This window comes from Trichosurus vulpecula, chromosome 6, assembly GCF_011100635.1.
Source record: "Trichosurus vulpecula isolate mTriVul1 chromosome 6, mTriVul1.pri, whole genome shotgun sequence".
NCBI classification, from domain to species: Eukaryota; Metazoa; Chordata; class Mammalia; order Diprotodontia; family Phalangeridae; genus Trichosurus; species Trichosurus vulpecula.
The window spans coordinates 282,450,082-282,469,664 of NC_050578.1; the positions used below are offsets into that span (position 1 = coordinate 282,450,082).

The following is a 19,583-nucleotide window of genomic DNA, read 5'->3' on the forward strand; positions in this document are numbered from 1 at the left end:
TCCTGAGAGCAGCCGGGAGCAGAAGCCCAAGCCCCATCTGTGTGGGGCCCTGGGTGGAGGAGAGATGCTTCTGCCCAGCCCCCGGGTGGGTAACTCTGGCAGGCAGGGGCCAGGGGTGAGGATCAAAGCCCTCTGCCCCCACCCTGGCTCATCCAGCTTTCTCCAGGGCAAGGGGATGATTCAGAGGTGATGGTGGAGAAGCAGATAACTCGTTTTCCAAAGGCGAGTGTCTGCAATCTTGAGAGCAATTAGATTTAATAGAACAGAAGCCTGTTCTCATCTCTGGCCCCCTCCTCCTTCCTCCCTCAGGCAGTGCAGAACCAGAGAGCAAGGGAGGGAGGGGGGACATAGAGGTGGCGGTGGGGGGAGCCAGCGGGGGAACTGAAAGGGGCTTTGACGTCAGCCCTGCCTATAAAAGGCTGCCTGGGAGAGGGGAGTCAACAACGGAGACCCCGGACGAGACACGGACAGCCCGCTGGCACGATGCCCACTCCAAACACCTCCACACCTCCGGCCAAGGGCTTCCGCAGGGCAGTGTCCGAGCTGGATTCCAAACAGGCAGAGGCCATTATGGTAAGGGTCCAGCTCCTGGGGGAGGCTCCCCATCTCCTGGGTTGCTTTGGTCCCCGACACATCCCACCCTGGCATAGGGAAGCTGAGGGGCCAAAGAGTGCACATCTAGGACCCTCTCCCGGAGTCCCCAGGAGGACTGGCCACTCAAGATGATGTAGATGGGAGGGTGTCCCTCTGGGTGTGTCTGTGTGATTGTATGTATTATGGTGAGGGGAGAGCCCTGAGGTCTGGGGTCTGCACCTGCTGTGTGTGTGTGTGTGTGTGTGTGTGTGTGTGTGTGTGTGTGCCCAAAGAATCCCGGACTATACAGACCAGCTAGAAGGGATCTTAGACATTGAGTCATCTGACCCCCTCCTCATTTTACAGAGAAGGAAATCAAGGCCCAGACGAGAGGAGGGAATAGTTCCGAGCTGGAGGCAGGGCTGGGGTCCTGAATGCTGGCCGTTGTGTATGTGAAGGACTCGGGGAAGCCGGGTGGCACAGAGCCCTGCTGGTCCTGACCCTAGGCTGGCCAGGAGGACACGTGGGGCTTTGGCTGTCTTCAGTCATTGACTGACCCAGTCCTTGCCAGATTCCTTGCATGGCTGTCCCCTTGTTCTGTGTGCTGATCCGAGGGAGGGGCCCCCTCTCTGTCGACATGTCCCCCAACCCCATTCCCCACCTTCAGGGCTTGGAGTCCACAGCCCCAGAAAGTCATGAAAGAAATGAGTGAGAGTTCATCTGCTCCTCATTCCATAAAGGGGGAAATGGAGTGTCAGAGAAGCTAAATGATGTTCCCACAGTCCCACAGTGAGTGGGTGCTATGGGGTGGGGTAGGTAGGTAGAGCCTGAGGAAGTTACTTAGCTCCCCTGAGAGACCACTGAGCAGAGGACAGAGAAGCAGCTACTTTGTGCGGGGCCCACAGCTGGAATCTTGGGGACTATCGATGACCACTTTCTTCTGCTCCTGCCCACCAGCAGACACGGGGGCATCCTAAAGCCTCTTTCCTCAGCCCTTTGGGGCCAGGCTGAGATGACCCTCCATCAACCCCCAGGAATCCAGAACGTTCATTCGGGAGGGGACCCTAAACCCCAGCTAGCCCAAGGTCCTCCTCTGACCGATGGGTCCATGGAGATCCAGAGATAGGAAGGGAGGTCAGGTCGCCTCTGTTTTTACCTACCTGTAGCTGAAATCAGACCTTCCCTTCCATAGCTCAAGAGCCTGATTCTGAGCAGGGGCTGCCCCACACTGGCCCAAGGGCCAGGCCTTCACAGGTGAGGTGAAGGACCTCCAGCCAGAGGCACTTCTAAGGAGACCCAGGTGGGCATGACTATGGGGTGCAGGAGAGGCAGCCCCCTCTGGCATGAGGACTCTCAGGGGGGTCACTGCTCAATGTTCAGAGAGGAGACTCAGAAAGAATGCCCAGATTGCCTTTCCGAGCCTTCACTCTGAAGCTGGTGGCTGATGTGAGTCTGAGCACTCGCTCCCCATGGCAGGCTAGCTCAGCCCCCTGAGAGCTCCCCGGTGGAGGAGGCAGCAGCCACCTGCTGGGTGCCACACTCCCCTTGCTAGGGCCAGCCTGGGTCTGCCCCTTGAGAGTTCCCTAGGCTGGCAGCCAGCCTCCCACTCCTGTTATCACCCTTTCCCAGCTAATGTAGTTAGGGATGGGCTGAGGGCTAGGGCTGAAATGTCGTTTTATCTCTGGGGTGGGTGGTCCTCAAGGGCTGGTCATGTTCTTGGTGCCCAGCTGGTCACAGAAACGAGGATAAATTCGGTCACCTGAGAGTCCAGCTTCTGAACTCAGTCATGCGGCCCATTGTCAGAGTTCCTCCAAGCCTCCCCAGCTGGGTGGACAAGGCCTGCCAGGGCCCCCCATGTCTGGACATGGACTTCCAGAGCCTGGGGGAGGGGGAGGAAGATTTATCCAAGGAAAGCTCTCTTGTGGATGGGTTAATTAGTTAAGTGGGGGGGCGAGGACATGGATTCCACACTGGAGTACATTCACTTGGTCCAGGCACTGAGGCAGAGAGCAGAGACCCCTCTGAACCGGGCTGAGTGACCCTGGGCAAGGCTTGGCCACTCTGCCAATCTCCGTAGAGGAGAACCTACCTAGCAGGGCTGCCTTGACAAACCCTGATGGAGCTTTCTCAACGAGCAGAGCGCACCTTCACTGGCCGACAGCTTCATAGCATAGGAAGTGCACTCCCTGGGAGCAGAGCCGGGGAGGACTGGGCAGCTCTCTTTCTGGGTGACCATCTGGGCGGCCTTGGCCAATCCTCCTACCTCCTGGAGCTTTAGTCTCCTCACCTGCAAATTGAGGGGTGGGGCCCAGATGGCTCTGAGGTCCCTCCCTGCCCTCTGATGCTCTTGAGTAACCCCCCTGCAAAAGTCCCTGCCTCGTCTGTCAGTGGGCACCCCTCTTTAGACCTCCCAGTACCCCTGGGGAGCCTCCAGAGAGGTGGGCTGAGTGGATTCCAAGGTGAGGGGACCAAGGCGTGGAGTGGAGGGTTAGGGAGCTAATGTTTGAACCCCATAGTCATGCCCACTTGGATCCCCCAGACCTTCTTATCCCCCAGCACAATGGATTTGGAAGCAGTGTCTGGGAAGCCCAAAGTGAGCTAGGGATGGGGCAACCAACTGGTTGCTTTGGCCAGTGTAGATGGCCCGGCGAGAATATGGAGATCCTAAAATGGATTTTTTTTTGCCTGAAATGCCCAATTTGAGCCCCTAGGGCAGCTGGTTCCTGGCTTATCCCATACTATGAGGGGTAGAGTGGGCACTGCCCTACCCTTCCCCAGGGTGAGCCTGAGAAAGTCTGACCACAGAATCTAAGGCTGAAGGGACACCCCAGTGTGATCCAGCTCTGATTCAGCCTTTGCCCCATGCCTCAGTGCCTGTGACCACTGGGATGATGAATTCCCCCCCCTCCGGGGTCTCAGAGGGGGCTGGCAGGGGGCTGGAGCCCACTGTGCCACTGACCCCGCCTCACCTCTGGTCCAGTCCCCGAGGTTCATCGGCAGGCGGCAGAGCCTCATTGAAGATGCTCGAAAGGAAAGAGAGGCGGCTGTGGCGGCTGCGGCAGCGGAGGCCTCCGGGGACCCCCTAGACACCATTGTCTTTGAGGAGAAGGATGGGAAGGCCCTCCTCAACCTCTTCTTCACCCTGAAGACAGCCAAGTCCACATCGTTGTCCCGGGCCCTGAAAGTGTTTGAGGTGAGGGATGAGAGGGGCTCTCATTGGCCTAGTGGGAGCCGGGAATGGGTTGAGGGGCTACGTGGTTCTGTGGTGCATTTGGACCAGCCTGGGAGGGGCCTGATCTGTGGGATGTCACAGCCAGGTTCAGGCCATGGCCAGGTGAGTGACCTCCCTAACTGAAGGCTATCAGGCCGAAGGATGGCCAGTTTAGGCATGAGAAAGACTTGGCAGGTCACCCAAAGCAGCTCCTTCTTCTCAGGCACTTGAGGCCCAGGATGACAATCTATTTGACCAAGGTCACACGGCCCATAAATAGCAGACCTGGGATTCAAACTCAGCTCTTCTAAGTCTCAGGTTCCATTGGCTGAGGCTTCTCTCTGGGAGGGTGGGGGCCTGAGGGCTTTGATTGCCTGGGAGCTGTGGGTCCATAAAGAAAAGGCTTTGTGGAAACTGGATGAAGAATTTCAAGGAGCTGTTGGTAAGTGGACAAACCAGTACTCACACTTACTCCTCCCTCCTTCCTGCCTTGGCTCCCAGGGATGGCTAGATAGATGTCCATCCTCTGAGTCCAGGGTGGTGATAGTGGGGGCACCCTCCACCTCTCAGGACCAGAATAATGTCATGTGAGGGAGGCTACAGGGCTGTGGGGCATGTTGGGAAGGGAAGAAACGTATGTGTGTCTTTGAGTGTCTGTGTGAGTATATGTGAGTACCTGTGTGTAAGAGTATGTGTGTGTGAGAGAGAGAGAAAGGAGGAGAGAGAGAGAAAGGGGGAGAAAAAAGAGAAGGGGAGAGAGAGAAGAGAGGAGAGAGGGGGGAGAAGAAGGAAGGAGAGAGAGAGAGAGAGAGAGAGAGAGAGAGAGAGAGAGAGAGAGAGAGAGAGAGAGAGAGAGAAACCAAGAGTTGCGTCTGTATGCGGTCTGGGTGGGCAGCAGCAGCCAGGGAACTATCCCTGGGGCTGTGCAGGTGGCAGAGCCTGATGGATAGATCAGCCACCACACCGCCCCCCACCCCCATAATGACATTTGCAGGTCAGCCACAGGCCCCTGTGTGTGGCCAGAGAAGCTAATGGGATAGTGGCTGTCAAATTAACCAGGGATTGACATGATGAATGCCGGCAGGTGGGAGGCAGAGTGCAGCCTAGATGGGCTGGGGTTGGGGGTGGGGGGGCAGAGCAGTGGTGTCTGTGCTTGGTCTGCCCTGTCCTGGACAGCCCCCCTTCAAAACTACCACAAGGTAGCCTGCTAGCAAATGGCAGGTCTGGAAGAGAAAATCATGGCCAACCTGCCCATTTTACAGAGAGGGCGACTGAGGCCCATGGGAAAAGGAACCTACCAATGTCACCCAGCTGACAGAGACGGAACTCGAGCCCAGGTGTTCTCACTCCCAGTCAATTCCCCTGAACTCACCCCAGCTTCCCCTCCTGCCCCTTTTGCCTGTACTCCTGCTGGTAGGAGATCTCCCTGGGTGGGAGGACGGTGCCCTGAGAGGCAGCTCTCTGTAGTAGAAAGAGCCCAGCCCCAGAATCAGCAGAGACCTTGGTACCGGCTCTGAGTCAGCCAGCTCGGAGCCTCAGTTTCCCCCTCTGTCAAATGAGGATAATGAAGTTTGTATTTCCTCGCTGGGCATTCGTGAGAAAGGCTTTGTCCACCTGGGAATGCCAGAACAATGGGGGCGGGGTCGCAATCAGTCTGGGCATCTCACTGTCCTCCCGAGGCGGAGGGAGCAGAGACAGGCAGTACCCCCTGGACATGGGGATGGGGGATAGAGCCTGGGAATCTGGTCTCCCAGCCCTCACGGGCACCTGGCTCTCTCTAGTTCTCCAGTTCCTTTTACCGGCAGCGCAGGGCCTCGGAATCACGAGGACCCGAGTTTAAGTCCAACCTCCGACTCTACGGTAGCTACGACCCTGGCCAAGTCACTTAACTTCTCCCAGCCTCGGCTTCCTCATCTGTAAAATGGTGCTAGCGAAGGCACCTGCCTCCCAGCATTGTTGCAGGCATCCAATTTGTGAAGCCTCCTAAAACGTGCGCTATTGGTATCACTTTATAGACGAGTCCCTTCCCCTGCGGGGGCCTCGGTTTCCTGTCCCGTAAAACAGCGGGGGTGGCCTCGCTCGCTAACTTTCCGGAACTAAATCCTACTGCCCTGAGAAGGGGTTGGGACCGGACCTCTCATACAGAGGGGAAAACCGAGGTTAGGCTGCGGGACCTGGGGCTCCTCCTTTCGCAGCAGGACGGCGTCCCCGGCCCCGGCCCGGTCAGCGAAGAGCAGGTGAGAGGGGGCGGGAGTGGCCAGTGACCTCCTTCTCTATCCCCTCCACCAGACGTTTGAAGCCAAAATCCACCACCTGGAGACTAGGACCAACAGGAAGCCGAGGGAAGGGACCTCGGAGCTCGAATACTTTGTCCGCTGTGAAGTCCACAGCGGGGACCTGGGCACCTTGCTCAGCTCCATCCGCAGGGTCTCTGATGAGGTGCGGAGCACCAAAGAAGACAAGAGTGAGTCATGCGCGACCCGACTCTAGCCCTCCTCTCTCCCTTGGTTCCTCGCTCCCTTCTCTCCCTCCCTCCCTTCTCTCCCTCCCTCCCTCCCTTCCTTCCTCTGGGTTAGAGAAGAGATGGGGGCAAGGACAGAGAGGTGATACTGTCCCCAGAAGGCCCCAGCCAGAATGCTTGTGTTCCTTCTACCCCTCTCCCATTAGCCCACAGCTTCATCCTTCTGTTATTCACACACTGTTACAAAGGGGTTTCTTCCCATCACCCCTGGAGAGGTGAGGAACGTTTAACTCCACCGAGGCCGTGTCCTGCTCCATGCAGGCTGCACCAGGGATGGGAGTGGCCAGGGGTCCCTCCTCCAAGGCGGCAGGCAGTCCAGTCCTTGGTCACTTCTTGGGCTCAAATGTGCTCCTGCTGTAGCTGGCCGAGGGCTGAGCCACCTGCAGGCTCTCAAACCTGACCCCTGCCATTTCAGCAGTGTCCTGAGGTCCTTCCTCCCATTATCTTGGGAGGGGATGCAGTGCAGGGGGAGCCTCAGAAGGAGTAGCAAGCTTCTCAGGTGACCTTGTGTCCCCCCGGCCCTTAGGCTGAGATGTGGGATGGGGGGAGGGGAGGCTGTCCCTTGGCAGAGGAGAGGATGGCGTTCACCTTCCCCAGCTCCCACAGGGCTACTGAGAACAGTCTCACAGTGATGGGAACTGTTCTTGTCTGGGCGCATTGGGCTGCCCCTGCCCCATCTACCTGGCAGGGACAGAGAGCCACACAGAAGCAAGTGGCATCTGTAGAATAAATCAAACCTCTTTTCTGTGAAGTTCACTGGTTTCCCAGAAAGATCTCTGAACTGGACAAATGCCACCACCTGATGACCAAGTTTGACCCTGACCTGGACCTGGACCACCCAGTGAGTCAGCTCCTTGATGTGGGGCAGGGAGGGGCAGGGAGAACTGAGGGCTGGCCAACAGCCTCGGGGCTCGGGGCCAGGACCCTGCACCCTGACTGGCCCCCTCCCTCTCCCCTCCTTTGCAGGGATTTTCTGACCAGGTCTATCGCCAACGGAGGAAGGCTATAGCAGAAATCGCTTTCCAGTACAAGCAGTAAGTCAGGCCAGTTCCCCTCCCATCCCCATTGCCACCCCCAGGAGTCCTGGCACCTGAGAGTCTCCCTCTACCATCAACCAGAGGCCAAAGTCATTGCAGGGGGCCAGAGCCAAGTGGTCCCACTAGGGTCTAGGAGAGGCTGGCTTCGGACAGTCATACATACAGAGCGGAGACCCCTCATAGACAGACACGACATTGGAATGACCATGGGCTCACTGAGTAGGCCACAAAAAGGCAGGTCCGGAGCCCTTGGTGGATGGCCACGTGCGAGTTGAGGATGTCATTTGAACCTCCTGAATGGGGCTTGTCCTTTGCACAGGGAGGCTCAAAGCGGGTCACGAGGCTGAGACGTGGCAGGGCAGCATCTACCATTCTGTACATCATGCAGACCCTGCCTTTGCTGACTGTGGAATGTCTGAGCTGGGGGATGAGGAGGCAGGGTCTTAGAAGCCATCTGGCCCAACGGGGGCCTTGACTTTGGGGAGTTTTGTTGGGGGCTGTGGAGCAGACCAAACTGACCCTGGGTTCTTTCAGCGGAGAGCCGATCCCCCGTGTGGAGTACACAGCAGAGGAGATCGCCACCTGGTAAGGATGTGGCTGCTCAGCTCCTGGGGAGGTCAGGGGAAAGGAGGGGGGGCAGCGTGGAGAAAAGAAACCCAGCTGGGAGGAGAGGCCTCCAGTGGAGCCTGGAAACAGCCAGAGGGATGTAGAGCTCATGGTCTGTCAGGGTCACTTAGCCAGCCAGGAGTCACAGGCTCTGGGAGCTAGAGGGAGCATTTTGGGAAGACTGAAGAAATGAGAGGCAGACTATCAGTACCTGTCAGATGCTTAATGTGCCCTTAGCACTAAGAAGAAGGGTACAAGTCAGGACCCCTGCCTGGCGGGAGCCCAGAGAGCAAAAACACAACCTGGTGCTCTTTGCAGTGGACACAATGAGCCCTGATAAGTAAACACAAAACAGAGACACTGGTTTGGGGTGGGGTGGGAAGACATGAGCAGCTGGAGTGATCAAGAGGGGCCTTGAGCCCTGGGGACTGTGCTCCGTGAGGCCAGATGGTAAATGGTGTTCAAGGGAACAGGAGAGGTCCGGAAAGCTTCCTGGAGAAGCTGGGCCATGAAGGATGCTTAGAAGAGGGTGGGGAAGGGAGGGGAGAAAAACTGGAACTCAAAACTATGTAGAACCGTGTGTGGTAAACTAAAAATAAATAAAGGAAAAAAAAAAAAAAAAAAGAATTTAAGTCCCTTAAGGTCAGGGTTTATCTTATTTCACATGTGTATTCTCATCACCTAGCACAAAATCTTACACAAAGGTGGAGGCTTAGTTGAGTATCTTAAATGGATCATTCATACACTGATTTGTAAATATTTAGATAAATTATACCATAGACTTCATATTTCTTAAGGACCAAAAATTGTGTGTTATAATTTTTTCTGGTTTGAATTTTTCAATTTATTTTTGAAAATTATTTTCTTTATTCCTGATGAATAAAACCCCTTGGGCATGAAAAAAAAAAAAAAAAAAGAGGGTGGGGAAATGGTAAGGAAGCCGGCCAGGGTAGGGGTGAGGAGCAGGATCTCCTGGTAGCAAAGTGCTTATCTGCTGGCTGGCTGGCAGGATGGGTGGATGGGTGGGTGGATGGGTGGATGGGTGGGTGGATGGGTGGATGGGTGGGTGGATGGGTGGATGGGTGGATGGGTGGGTGGGTGGGTGGATGGGTGGATGGGTGGGTGGGTGGATGGATGGGTGGGTGGATGGGTGGATGGGTGGGTGGATGGGTGGATGGGTGGGTGGATGGGTGGGTAGGTGGGTGGGTGGATGGGTGGATGGGTGGGTGGGTGGATGGGTGGGTGGGTAGGTGGGTGGGTGGGTGGATGGGTGGGTGGGTGGGTGGGTAGGTGGGTGGGTGGATGAGGAGAGCCCAGTTAACTGATAACTAGAATCTCATTGTGAATGGGTGAGGAACATCCACAACGCAGATGCAAGCTCCTTTATTCTGTTTTACATACCATGGGGCGATATAAAGTGAGGCTCATGTCTGTACATGTCTGGGCTGCCTGGGACTCCCCAGGTTCATGCTCCTCTATCCCTGCTCCTTCTCCAGGAGAGAGGTCTACACCACCCTGAAGAGCCTATACCCTACCCATGCTTGCCGGGAGCACCTGGAGGCCTTCCAGCTGTTGGAAAGGTTCTGCGGCTACAGCGAGAACACCATTCCCCAGCTGGAAGATGTATCCTGCTTTCTGAAGGGTAGGGGCAGAATCCCAGGGGCCGTTTTGTTTGTGGGGGTGAGGGAGGCAGCTGGGGCCAGGTGGGCAGGGAGGGAAGAGTCTTCTGGCCTGAGAATACGCAGTGCATGGGCTTGACTCCACTCCCTGTCTGTCCCGGCCAATCTGCCTCCTGGGGCCCTCACAGACCTCAGCCCGTGGTCAGGGAGGTAAAGTGTCCAGAGTCAGGAATACAAGGTTTCCAGAGGGCCAGGAGAAGATCTGAGTCCCAGGAGTCCCAAGAAGGGAAAGGTCAGTGTGGGCCAGAATAGCCCAGGGAGGCCTTGAAAATGGCCAAGGAGTGGAGAAAGGGCAGGGTAGGGCTGGGCCAGGAGAAAGGCTTGAAGGTGGGAACAGCGTTGGTAGAGGGGACACAGTGAGGAGAGTGGCCTGGCTGAGGCAGGAGAGACAAGATTAGAGCGGAGTCCAGCTCTTCCTCACTGGCCTAGGATTGTGCTCAGCACCCTGAGGACCCAGGGCCAGCTGGGCCTGAGCTCAGCCCATCCCTTCCTGCCGTTTCAGAGAGGACTGGCTTCCAGCTGCGGCCAGTGGCCGGCCTGCTCTCTGCCCGAGACTTCCTGTCCAGCCTGGCCTTCAGGGTGTTCCAGTGCACCCAATATGTACGCCATGCCTCATCGCCCATGCACACCCCCGAGCCGTGAGTAGGGGCTGGGGGGCTCCCTCTGGGCTCCTCCCACCCCCAGGCCCAGTCAGAAGGCTGTCTCTGTCATCTGAGTCTCTAAGCCCCAGAGCAGGCTTGAGGGATGGCCTATGGGCCTCCTCCCTGACCCTACCCTGGCCCAGGGTAGTCATTCAGGCTGCTCCTGAAGGCCCAGGGAGGGACCTGTGTTCCCTGGATGGGGGATAACACCTCCTTTCACACCATCTGATGTGTACCACTCCCCACCCAAACCACCATCTCATCAGCCCTTCCCTGGGAGGATTCCCTGTGACAGATAGGGATATCAAGGCCCAGACAGCTACACATCTTTCTCACATTCACCTAGTGAATGCTTTCTCTTGGTCTAGGACTGGGGTGGGGGTTCAGAATGGGACCAATTTCATTTGGTTTGATCTAATAAACTTTGCTTAAGCATTGGGGATGCTTAGCAGAACATGGCACTGGGTGAAGGAGAAAGTGTAGGTGAGCCCAGGCCCCCTTCCCCTGGCACCCAATGGGGATGGGGTGATACGGCCCTGCCCCCCAGGGAATGGAAGCACCACCTCATATGGTAAGCACCTCGGGGAGGCAGCTGCCCATCCTCTGAAGGAAACACTTGTCACAGAACCATGGGGTCAAGGAAGAGTTCCTGGAGGGAGTGGCCAGCAGGTTGGGCTTCTGTGGAGGTCAGGCATTGGTTAAGGAGCAGGAGGTATTCTGGGCACAGGGAGCCAGGTGAGATAGGGCTGGGAAGGCAAGACCATTATGGAGACCTCGAATGTGGGGCAGAGGCTTCCTGGGGAAGGAGAGGACCCCAAAGGGGGGCTAAGATTGCAGGGGCCAGCTGGCAAGAGGTAGAGGGTGGGGAGGCATGGGGGTCGAACATGTGTCCTAGGGACAGACTGGCTGTACCCACAGCCCTCTCATCAGCAACTTCTTCCTCTGCCTTCTGGGCACCCACGGGTGCTGGGTACAGGGACTGCTGTCACGAGCTCCTGGGACATGTGCCCATGCTGGCGGACAGGACTTTTGCCCAGTTCTCCCAGGTGAGCCCTCCCCTCTTGGCTTTCACACCCACAGCCCTGGCACTGTCTGACTGGCATTTGGAGTGACCTCAGGTGCTTTTCCGAGAGCAGGGATGTTTGGAGAGAGGGAGTAGCCAGAGGGAAGGGGAGAAGCAGGCAGTGACCCAGGCGCATCAGAGCCAGGTTTGGCCCCATGTCATGCTCTGCTTCCCCTCTCCCAGGATATTGGCCTTGCTTCTCTCGGCGCCACTGACGAGGAGATTGAGAAGTTATCCACGGTAGGTGTGCCTGGCTGGGGGGCAGGGGCTGGGGTGTGTCACAGAGGCTGCTGTGGGTGAGTGGAGAGAGAGTCTGCCTTCTAACTGATGGTTGGGGGCTGGGGAAGAGGTAATTTCCACTGGAATCTCTTTCCACTCTGCAAATCTTAGGACCCAATCAATTCATAGAAAAGTTACATCCATATCTATACATTCCCAGAGTGAGAAAGTCAGTCCTGCCTCAGACTGGAGCCTCCCCTCCCCAACCCCCCTCGGCAGGCCAAGGCCCAGGGCTGTTCCTCCGCCCTCCTGTCTAGCATAAGAAGTCAAAGATGTGGGTATACAGGGGGCACTTACAGGGACTTCTTCCCGGTTTACTGTGGTGGATAAAGGAGGCAGGGGGGAAACAGGCCCTTGCCTACAGGGAGACTTGAGTCTGAGGGCGGAGCAGAGAGTGTGGGTCCCATGGGCTGGAAAGCGAGCACCCAACAAGGATCTGGGATGGGGCTCTCTTTCCCAGGTATACTGGTTCACGGTGGAATTCGGGCTCTGCAAACAGAACGGAGAGGTCAAAGCCTATGGCGCTGGCCTCTTGTCCTCCTACGGGGAGCTTATCGTAAGCCTGCCCCTTCCCAGCTCCCTTCTTCAAAGCCCTCCTCACCCTGCCTTGGTCCTGGGGGCTCTGGCCACCTGGGATCGTCCAGAGACAGAGGGGCTGAGGTGGGGAAACCGGGTCTGCTGCCTTTGCCTGCGAGGGGAGGGGTGGTCCCTTGGAGGAGGATGAGCAGGGTCACACCAGGAAGGATGCACTGTGGCAGACTGCCCCCTCCCCTACCCTCTACTGAGCTCAGGGAGTCTTTGTAAACTGAACCCCACTTCCCACCAGACTTCTCAATCTGGGTCTGCCCTGGGGGCAGAGACTCCCTGGACACCACCAGCCAGCTCAGCTGTCCGCAGTCAGAGATGTGCAAACAAATCCTTAACACTTGGGAAAGGAGCTCTTGGGGGCCCTTGGCCCAAATGGAGACTCACTATGTAGAGACCCCCGATCTTGCTGGGGCAGGGCTCAGTCCTGGCTGCCTACTTCCTTCAGACAGGGCTTCCTTGAGTGGCAGACAGAGCTGGAAAGGGCCTGAATGGCACTTAATCAGTAAACCAGCCCACCCTTGGGGCAGGGTCGCTCTTCCCCGCCTGGGGGCCCCCCACCTCTGAGGGAGGTGCCTTGCTAGTAGGTTCCCTTCAAGGAGAAGCTTCTTCTTGGGGCCTCACTGATGCTCTGGGAGGCCCTGAGGGAGAGGCCAAAATAGAGAGCCAGGGGCTCTGAGGGCCAGAGCCTGTGACCCCAGGCCAACCGTTTCCCCTCACCCACCCCGAGTGGCTGAGACTTTGAGGTTCCTCTCAGATGTTCCCTGAACCACCGTTGATGCTCCGGCCCTGCCCAGGATTGCCCACAGTCAGTGCGGAGCGGGGAGGGGGCGCTTCGGGTCCTCAATTGCCCGCAGTCCGCGGGGAGGGGGTAAGGTGACGTCCAGGTCCTCTGCTTAGCACTCCCTGTCCGAAGAGCCGGAGATCCGAGAGTTTGACCCCGACGCCGCCGCCGTGCAGCCGTACCAGGACCAAACCTACCAGCCCGTCTACTTCGTGGCGGAGAGCTTCAGCGATGCCAAAGACAAGCTCCGGTAGGTGGGAGCAGGGACAGAAATGGAGTGGGGAGGGACCACGCCCGGCCCGGACCCCGGTCAGGCCAGGCCTGGCCAGGAGGCGAGCCCTAATGTGGGGTGAGGAGGTCAGGGTGGCCGGGCAGGGCCGCGGTGGGGGTGGGGAGTGAGCGATCTGGGGTGCTGGAGGAGTGGACGCTGGAGGGGGGCGGAGGGAGCACGCCCAGCCTGGACCCGGCCAGGGCCCCGGAGCCCCCACCTCCGGCCTGGCCAGGAGGCAAGCCCTAACATGGGATGAGGAGGTCAGGGTGGCCGGGCAGGGTCGAGGGGTGGGGGGTGGGGGTGGGGAAAATGAGCGATCCGGGGTGCCGGAGGAGTGGAAGCTGGAGGGGGTGGAGGGGTGAGTGATAAATTTGGACGGACCCTATCCAGAAAGGACACCTTCCTTTGACCTGGAAAGGCCTCCCAGAGCAGCCGCCTCCATCAGGCTGCACCTCGTCCTTCCCCACTCCCGTAGAGACTCCAGGGTCCCTGGCTACAGCACCAGGCCCCGAGTCTGGCCTCAGACACTCACTAACTGGGTGACCCTGCTCAAGTCACTTAGGCACTTGACCTGCCTCAGTTTTCTCCCTGTAAAATGGGGATATTAGCCCCTCGCTTCACTGACACATAGCAGACACCCGGGGAATGCTCATTTTCATTCCCCTTCCTTCCTTCTCTTGACAAGGGGTTTGGTGACTCCCCGTCCTGCCCGGGGTCTGCCCTTGCCTGTCCCTGTGCTGACCCGAGGTACCCGGGTCCCTTTGCTCTCTCTGTGTCTCCCCAGGAACTACTCGACTCGAATTCGCCGCCCCTTCTCTGTGAAGTTTGACCCCTACACGCTGGGCATCGAGGTCCTGGACAGCCCCCAGAAGATCCGGCACTCGCTGCAAGGGGTCCAGGATGAGCTTCACTTGCTGGCCCACGCACTCAAAGCCATGAGCTAATGCCCAGGCGCCCTCCCCCTCAGCCTCCTCACCCCGTGTTCCCATCTCTGCCCAGGACCTGGCTTTGTCTCCCCAATGTAGCCCAGCCCCCAGCCCCCATCTCACGGATCCCCAAGGTTGGCGTCTAGGCAGCGTTCCTTGCGCGAGTCGGGGATATGGCGGGTGGGGCAGCAGCGAGTGCACACCCTGGCTGTTCAGCCTGCAGAACTGCATTCAAATCCCTGCCCGGACCTTACAGCAGTCACTTCTCCCTTCTGGAAAATGGGGACAATTGCCCTTGCACCCCTCCCCCGGTTAGAAGGAAGGCGTTTCCCCGCGGACTGAGGATTCAGAGCTGGGTGGCAGTGCAGTCCTTGTGCTCACGGGAAACCCAGAAATGAGAGGGAATTGACCCAAGGGCCCCGGTGCTGGGCTCCTTCCACTGAATGACTGAGCCAAACCCTGGCCAGCACTCTGCCCCCGCCCCCAGCCCCGTAAAAACGAGAGAAAGGCTTGGTGGTGGCATGGTCTCCAGAAGCCATCCCATCCTGGGGGCCTGAGATATTAAAGAACCTGCATTTGGGGCTCAGCAGCAGCCAGCCCCTCACCCTTCCCACCCCCTGAGCATGGCCCCACTGAGATGGACCAGGACGATCCCCTCCCCTACGCTGGCCGCTGGCCTCCACGCCAGTGTCCGCACCCGGGACTCCCAACTTGCCTTCCCTCCCTGCCCCCTTCTCCTTCCCCCTCCTTTGTTTACATTGAGGGGCTGAGGGGGAGCTGATTCGGGGGTCTTGGTAGCCAAGGCTGTCCTTGTGGTCCTTGTAGCTACTGCTGTGTGTGTGGGTGTGTGCATCTGTCTTCTCTGGCTCTGCTTGGGTCCAAAGGGCCCCGCTTCGCTAGGTCCCCGGGTCTAGAGCGGCTGCTGCTGGTATCGTGGGGTGGGGGGGGTGGGGTTCCTGCATGACTAGCCATGACCATTACAATAAAGGACAAAGTCTATTTCTTGGCAAGCAATATGGCTCTGAAGGCTTCCTTTATTCTGAGGCAGCTGCAGATAGTGGGAGGGCAGTCAGGACATCTCTGGCCTTTCCCTAAGGTGTGCCCCCCAGCCTGCCCCTCCATGCACCGGCTGGCCCAGGACATGGAACGGTGTCCTGGCGGGATGGCTCCTTGTCCTTTGGTTCTCTCTCAGAGCGCCAGCGAACCAGAGGCACCGAGGACCCTCTCAGAGCCCAGTGCCCAGCCCCGTGGAGGCTGGCTTCCATCCAGCTTTGCCCAGAACCACGCCATCCCTCTTTGGCTCACCTCGCCCTCCAGTGGACAGTTATAGAATTACAGACTCCCAGGTCCTTTCTGGGCAGGGCCTTCTGCATGAGAGGTGTGGTTAGAATCCCCACAGCTCCAGGGAGCTTCCTACCTACCAAGGCAACTCCATCCATTCTGAGTGCACAGATCAGAACTGGAAGGAGCCTTAGAAATCACATGGATCCACCCCTTCGTTTTTCAGATGAGGAAACAAGCCTAGACATGGCTAGTCAGTGGCCCAGCTGGGATTCTGGCCAAGTGAAGATGGGTGACCCTGGCCTGACAGATGACCTAGTGGACAGACTAGTGGGGCCTGGGGTTGGGAAGACCTGAGTTTGAATCCTGCGTCAGACACATGCTAGGTCTGAATCAAGTCAAGTCAGTGAGCAGTATGAAATGCCTACTATGTGACACACACTCTGCTAGGTGCTGGGGATACAAAGAAAGGCAAAGAACCTCAGCCCCTACCCTAAAGGAGATGCCAGACTAAAGCACTGTGTGCAAATTGGAAGCGGCCTCAGAGAGAAGGTTCCAGAATCATGTGGACTTGGGAAAGGCTTCTTGCACAAGGTGGGGTTTGAGCCAGGAGGCAGCGAGGAAAAGAGAGAGTGTTTGGCATGGGGCTAGACTCAGTTTGCTTGTCTGTAAAGTTGCACAGCCTTTGCACGTACCTCCCAGGGTTACCGAGAGAACCAAACAGGATGGCATCTGTAAAGAGCTGTATAAATTCTCGCTGTCAGGGTCCTTGTGGGAATGATGAGAGCAGAACCAGGGTCTGCCTCCCCTGTCTCTAGTCCCCACCCTTTCTTCCACCACCTCTTTCATCTCTCACTCGCTGTTGGTCTCCATTCTCTGGCTTGAGGGGTGCCTTTGCGGAGGGCTCAGAGAGGGCAGAGGTGCCCAGGTCCTGGAGGCAGAGAGGTAGGCAGGAAGAGGCCTTGATGTTGGCTGTCACCTGCAGCTCTCCTAGACGGTCAGCAGAGGGGGCTGCAGCTCACCTTTGGAGCCCATCCTGGGCTGAGGAGGGGAGGGAGCCTGGGCCTTGGTCACCCCATTTCCATGAGGGGTCTGCCCTTCTCCCAGGATCCTCTTGCTCAGGAGGCCCAGAGCAGCTGCAGATTGGATGTCACTGACCAGGAGATGTGCCCTGGACTGCGTTGTCAGGGTCTTGGGGGCATTCTCCTTCCTCCAACGCATCCGAGGCCCAGGGGGAAACAGGACTGTCCAGGCTGCCCCTTGGTCCTTCCTCCCATTGCCCCAGGGGTTTACCAACTGGAGTGAGAGAGTTGGGGCCCTCGGGAGATGCTGAAGGGGGCCCAGGGCACCCCCACCCTCCTATAAAGGGGTCAGAATCTGACCCTGTAGGAGGCCAGGCTTCCTCAGACAGACAATGAAGCCCCTTGCAAACACGACAGCTCTGGCCCCTGCCCCCTCCTTGTGCCTTGGCTCCCTGACTCCTCACCCCATGTCAGCAACAGCTTCAGGGAAGCGGGGTGGGTGCTTAGGGGGAGGTATGTGACTCTTCTCCCGGCCCTTCTGTCAGGAGGGACAGCTTGTCTGTCACATGCTGCCCACCAGCCCCTCATTAGCCCTGCTCATTAACAGCCACTTTACCTGCTTCTCAGGGACCCTGCTAGGCCAGGTACAGCGGCTGTTATTGGCGGGAGTGGGAAATGACCTGGAAATGCCAAACTTGGACCATCTGGTGACCCCCCAGCCTCCCCACTCTGGAGCCCTAATGAGCCCAGTTAGCAGAAGCTGTGGCGCTGGCCAGGCCAGCTGGGGGAGGAGAGTTAGCGCCCAGGCCCACTTGGCCAGGGGGACTGAGCAGCATTTAAAAGCTGCAAGCATCCAGAGCCAGGTAGCAGCCTCAGACCACAGAGCTCCAGCCTCTTCTCTCTCCTGTCTCTTCTGTGAGTAAGTCTGCGGGGCTCCAAGGAGCCAGGAGGCCAGGCATCCATGGGTGGCTGGGAGCGGTGGGCAGAGAGGGCATAAACCAGCATTAGCAGCCAAGTCCTGCCATCAGTCTTCTCTCTGCTTCCTAAGCTACAGCCTCCAGGCAGGGGACTGGGAGAGGAGGCAGAGACATCTCCTCGGGCTAGTCTCAGGCCCTTCCTACCTGGGGCCAATCCAGGGTCTCTCCCCTCTCCTTCTCTTGCCTTCTACATGTATCAGAAGGGATTTGGTGACCTCTGAGTCCAAGCCCCACATCTCCACTGAAGGCCTGAGGCCCAGGGTCACACAGCAAGACTGGCTGACCTGCTCTCAGCAGCCTCTGGTAGTGAAGGGGGCCTCTTTCTGCACTCACAGAAGCTGGCTCCCCTCTCTGTCCCACAGCTCGGCCCCTCTGTGATTTCAGACAAGTGCTGTCTGTCCCCCCCTTCTCTCTACATTTGCATCCTCCCACATAGAATGAGGAGGCAGGTGGTCTCTCAGACCTGTCATTTCTGTGGATCTAATTCCACAAGGTCTTTGTGGGGGAGGCTGGGGAGACAGGGTTGGTGGTGAGTCTGCCCCTCCCGGGGAATCCTCTCTCTACCCACCTCAGCCTTCCTTTTTACCCCCAGGGCTTGGCCATGGCTTCCTGGTTGGCTGCCCTGTCCCTGACGGTCCTGCTGGCACTGTCCAACCCCCCAGCTGGTGAAGCCCTCGTCAACCAGCACCTATGTGGCTCCCACCTGGTGGAGGCCTTGTACCTGGTGTGTGGGGAGAGGGGCTTCTTCTATACCCCCAAAGCACGCCGGGATGCTGAGCAGCCACTGTGTGAGTATTCTGACCCTCACCCTCAACCCATCCCTTTCCCTCAGGCCTTGAAGTCCTGTGGGCATCCAGGCATGAGGCAGAAAATTGGGGAGCCACTCACAGTCATCTACCAGCTTCCGTACTTTGGAGGGAGCCCTCCTGCCAGCCCCTGTGTCCCCCAGTCCCAGGTTCCTGTCCCCAAATTTGTCCTCCCAGGCCCAGGGTGACCCAGACCCCAGGAGCCCCCTTAAAAGGCTCACAGACATTCCTGGGATGTAGAGTCACCTCCCATAGGATCTCATTAATTAGCTTTTTGCAGTGTGACAGGTGGGGAAGCTTTCCCAAGGTCCCTTAGGGAATCCTTTCTGGAGACAAGGAGATGCCAGGTTGCCTGACTCCTTATCAACCCCCCTTACGGAAATCTTCTTAAATGCCCCCAGATGTCCTTTCCTCTCCTTGCATGTAGCCCTCCCCTGGGTTCACTCCTCTGCTGTGAGAACAAGCCCAGAAGACATGGAGGGGTTTCACTGTTCCTCTGTCCCCAACTGCCTCCATGAACCCCTACTCCCGCACTGCCCAGCCCTGTGCCCCGAGCCAGTCACCACCCCCTGAGCCTCCATTTCTTCTATAAAATGGGGACAACGGCCCTCGCTGGGGCTGCTGGGGGGCATCTGGGGGCACCTCCTCACCCTGCACCCCTTCTCTCCTGCCAGTGGGTGAGGCCAGAGGGGAAGAGCTGCCCTTCCCACCTGAGTACCAGCTGCAAAAACGGGGCATCGTCGAGCAATGCTGCAACAGCATCTGCTCCCTCTACCAGCTGGAGACCTACTGCAACTAGTGGCCAGGCAGGCGGGACCCACGGGCACACAGTGTGGCTGCAGCACCTTCAAGAAGGCACTTTTTGCCTATGGAGCTTTGAAACAATTGAATAAAAATGAAAGGAAGAGCCATTTCTGGAGGAGTGAATGCTTCTGGGCTGCCTCGATGCCCCCCAGGGTTCCCCCAGATGGCTCAGACGGCGGGGAGTGAGGCCACTCCAGAGTCTATCCAGGGTTCGAGCCTCCTTCCCGGGTGCCCAGCCCTGTGCTCGCTTAGGCATCAAGGAAGCCCAGGAAGGGCAGACCCTCTGGGGCAGGGGAGAGCAGATCCTCCATGCCTGGGCTTGGGGAGGTCTCAGCCTAGCTAGGAAGGGGAGACTCACCTGTGTGGTGATGGCACCCATAGGTGTAACAGGACATGCAATGCCCTGCCCCCTGGGCACGCGGTGGTGAAGGAGACAGTCCCTTCCTATATTTCAACCCCTAAGGAGAGCTCCAAGAAAGCAGGGGTGAGACCGAGGCACAGACAAGAGGAGGATTCC

At 58.0% G+C, this 19,583-nt stretch overlaps 2 protein-coding genes across 4 annotated transcripts; both read left to right on the forward strand.

The window, feature by feature from the left end:
- Positions 1–483: 483 nt before the first annotated feature.
- TH (tyrosine hydroxylase) lies at positions 484–14,194 on the forward strand. 3 transcript variants are annotated; one of them, XM_036764379.1, is made up of 14 exons: positions 484–579; positions 2,770–2,801; positions 3,493–3,766; positions 6,074–6,248; positions 7,058–7,146; positions 7,272–7,339; positions 7,877–7,927; positions 9,445–9,590; positions 10,130–10,265; positions 11,245–11,314; positions 11,515–11,571; positions 12,071–12,166; positions 13,096–13,229; positions 14,035–14,194. In XM_036764379.1, the coding sequence occupies exons 1-14, from the start codon at positions 484–486 to the stop codon at positions 14,192–14,194; spliced, it is 1,584 nt and encodes a 527-aa protein (XP_036620274.1). The 3 variants fall into 3 exon arrangements, with proteins under 3 accessions (XP_036620274.1, XP_036620275.1, XP_036620276.1); XM_036764380.1 differs by lacking the exon at positions 2,770–2,801 and adding an exon at positions 1,649–1,677 and having other exon boundaries at positions 484–573; XM_036764381.1 differs by lacking the exon at positions 2,770–2,801 and having other exon boundaries at positions 484–573; positions 3,554–3,766.
- Positions 14,195–18,057: 3,863 nt separating this feature from the next.
- INS (insulin) lies at positions 18,058–19,061 on the forward strand. The gene is made up of 2 exons (XM_036762646.1): positions 18,058–18,244; positions 18,937–19,061. Exons 1-2 carry the CDS (start codon positions 18,058–18,060, stop codon positions 19,059–19,061), a joined length of 312 nt encoding a protein of 103 aa, XP_036618541.1.
- Positions 19,062–19,583: the final 522 nt, after the last annotated feature.

Excerpts from the sequence above, each read along its gene's own strand:
- INS (XM_036762646.1), top strand. The coding sequence starts at position 18,058 with ATGGCTTCCTGGTTGGCTGCCCTGTCCCTGACGGTCCTGCTGGCACTG. Across the intron at positions 18,245-18,936 it reads GGATGCTGAGCAGCCACTGT|TGGGTGAGGCCAGAGGGGAA; the intron begins GTGAGTATTCTG and ends CTCTCCTGCCAG.
- TH (XM_036764379.1), top strand. The coding sequence starts at position 484 with ATGCCCACTCCAAACACCTCCACACCTCCGGCCAAGGGCTTCCGCAGG. Across the intron at positions 7,147-7,271 it reads ACCTGGACCTGGACCACCCA|GGATTTTCTGACCAGGTCTA; the intron begins GTGAGTCAGCTC and ends CCTCCTTTGCAG. Across the intron at positions 7,928-9,444 it reads GCAGAGGAGATCGCCACCTG|GAGAGAGGTCTACACCACCC; the intron begins GTAAGGATGTGG and ends CTCCTTCTCCAG.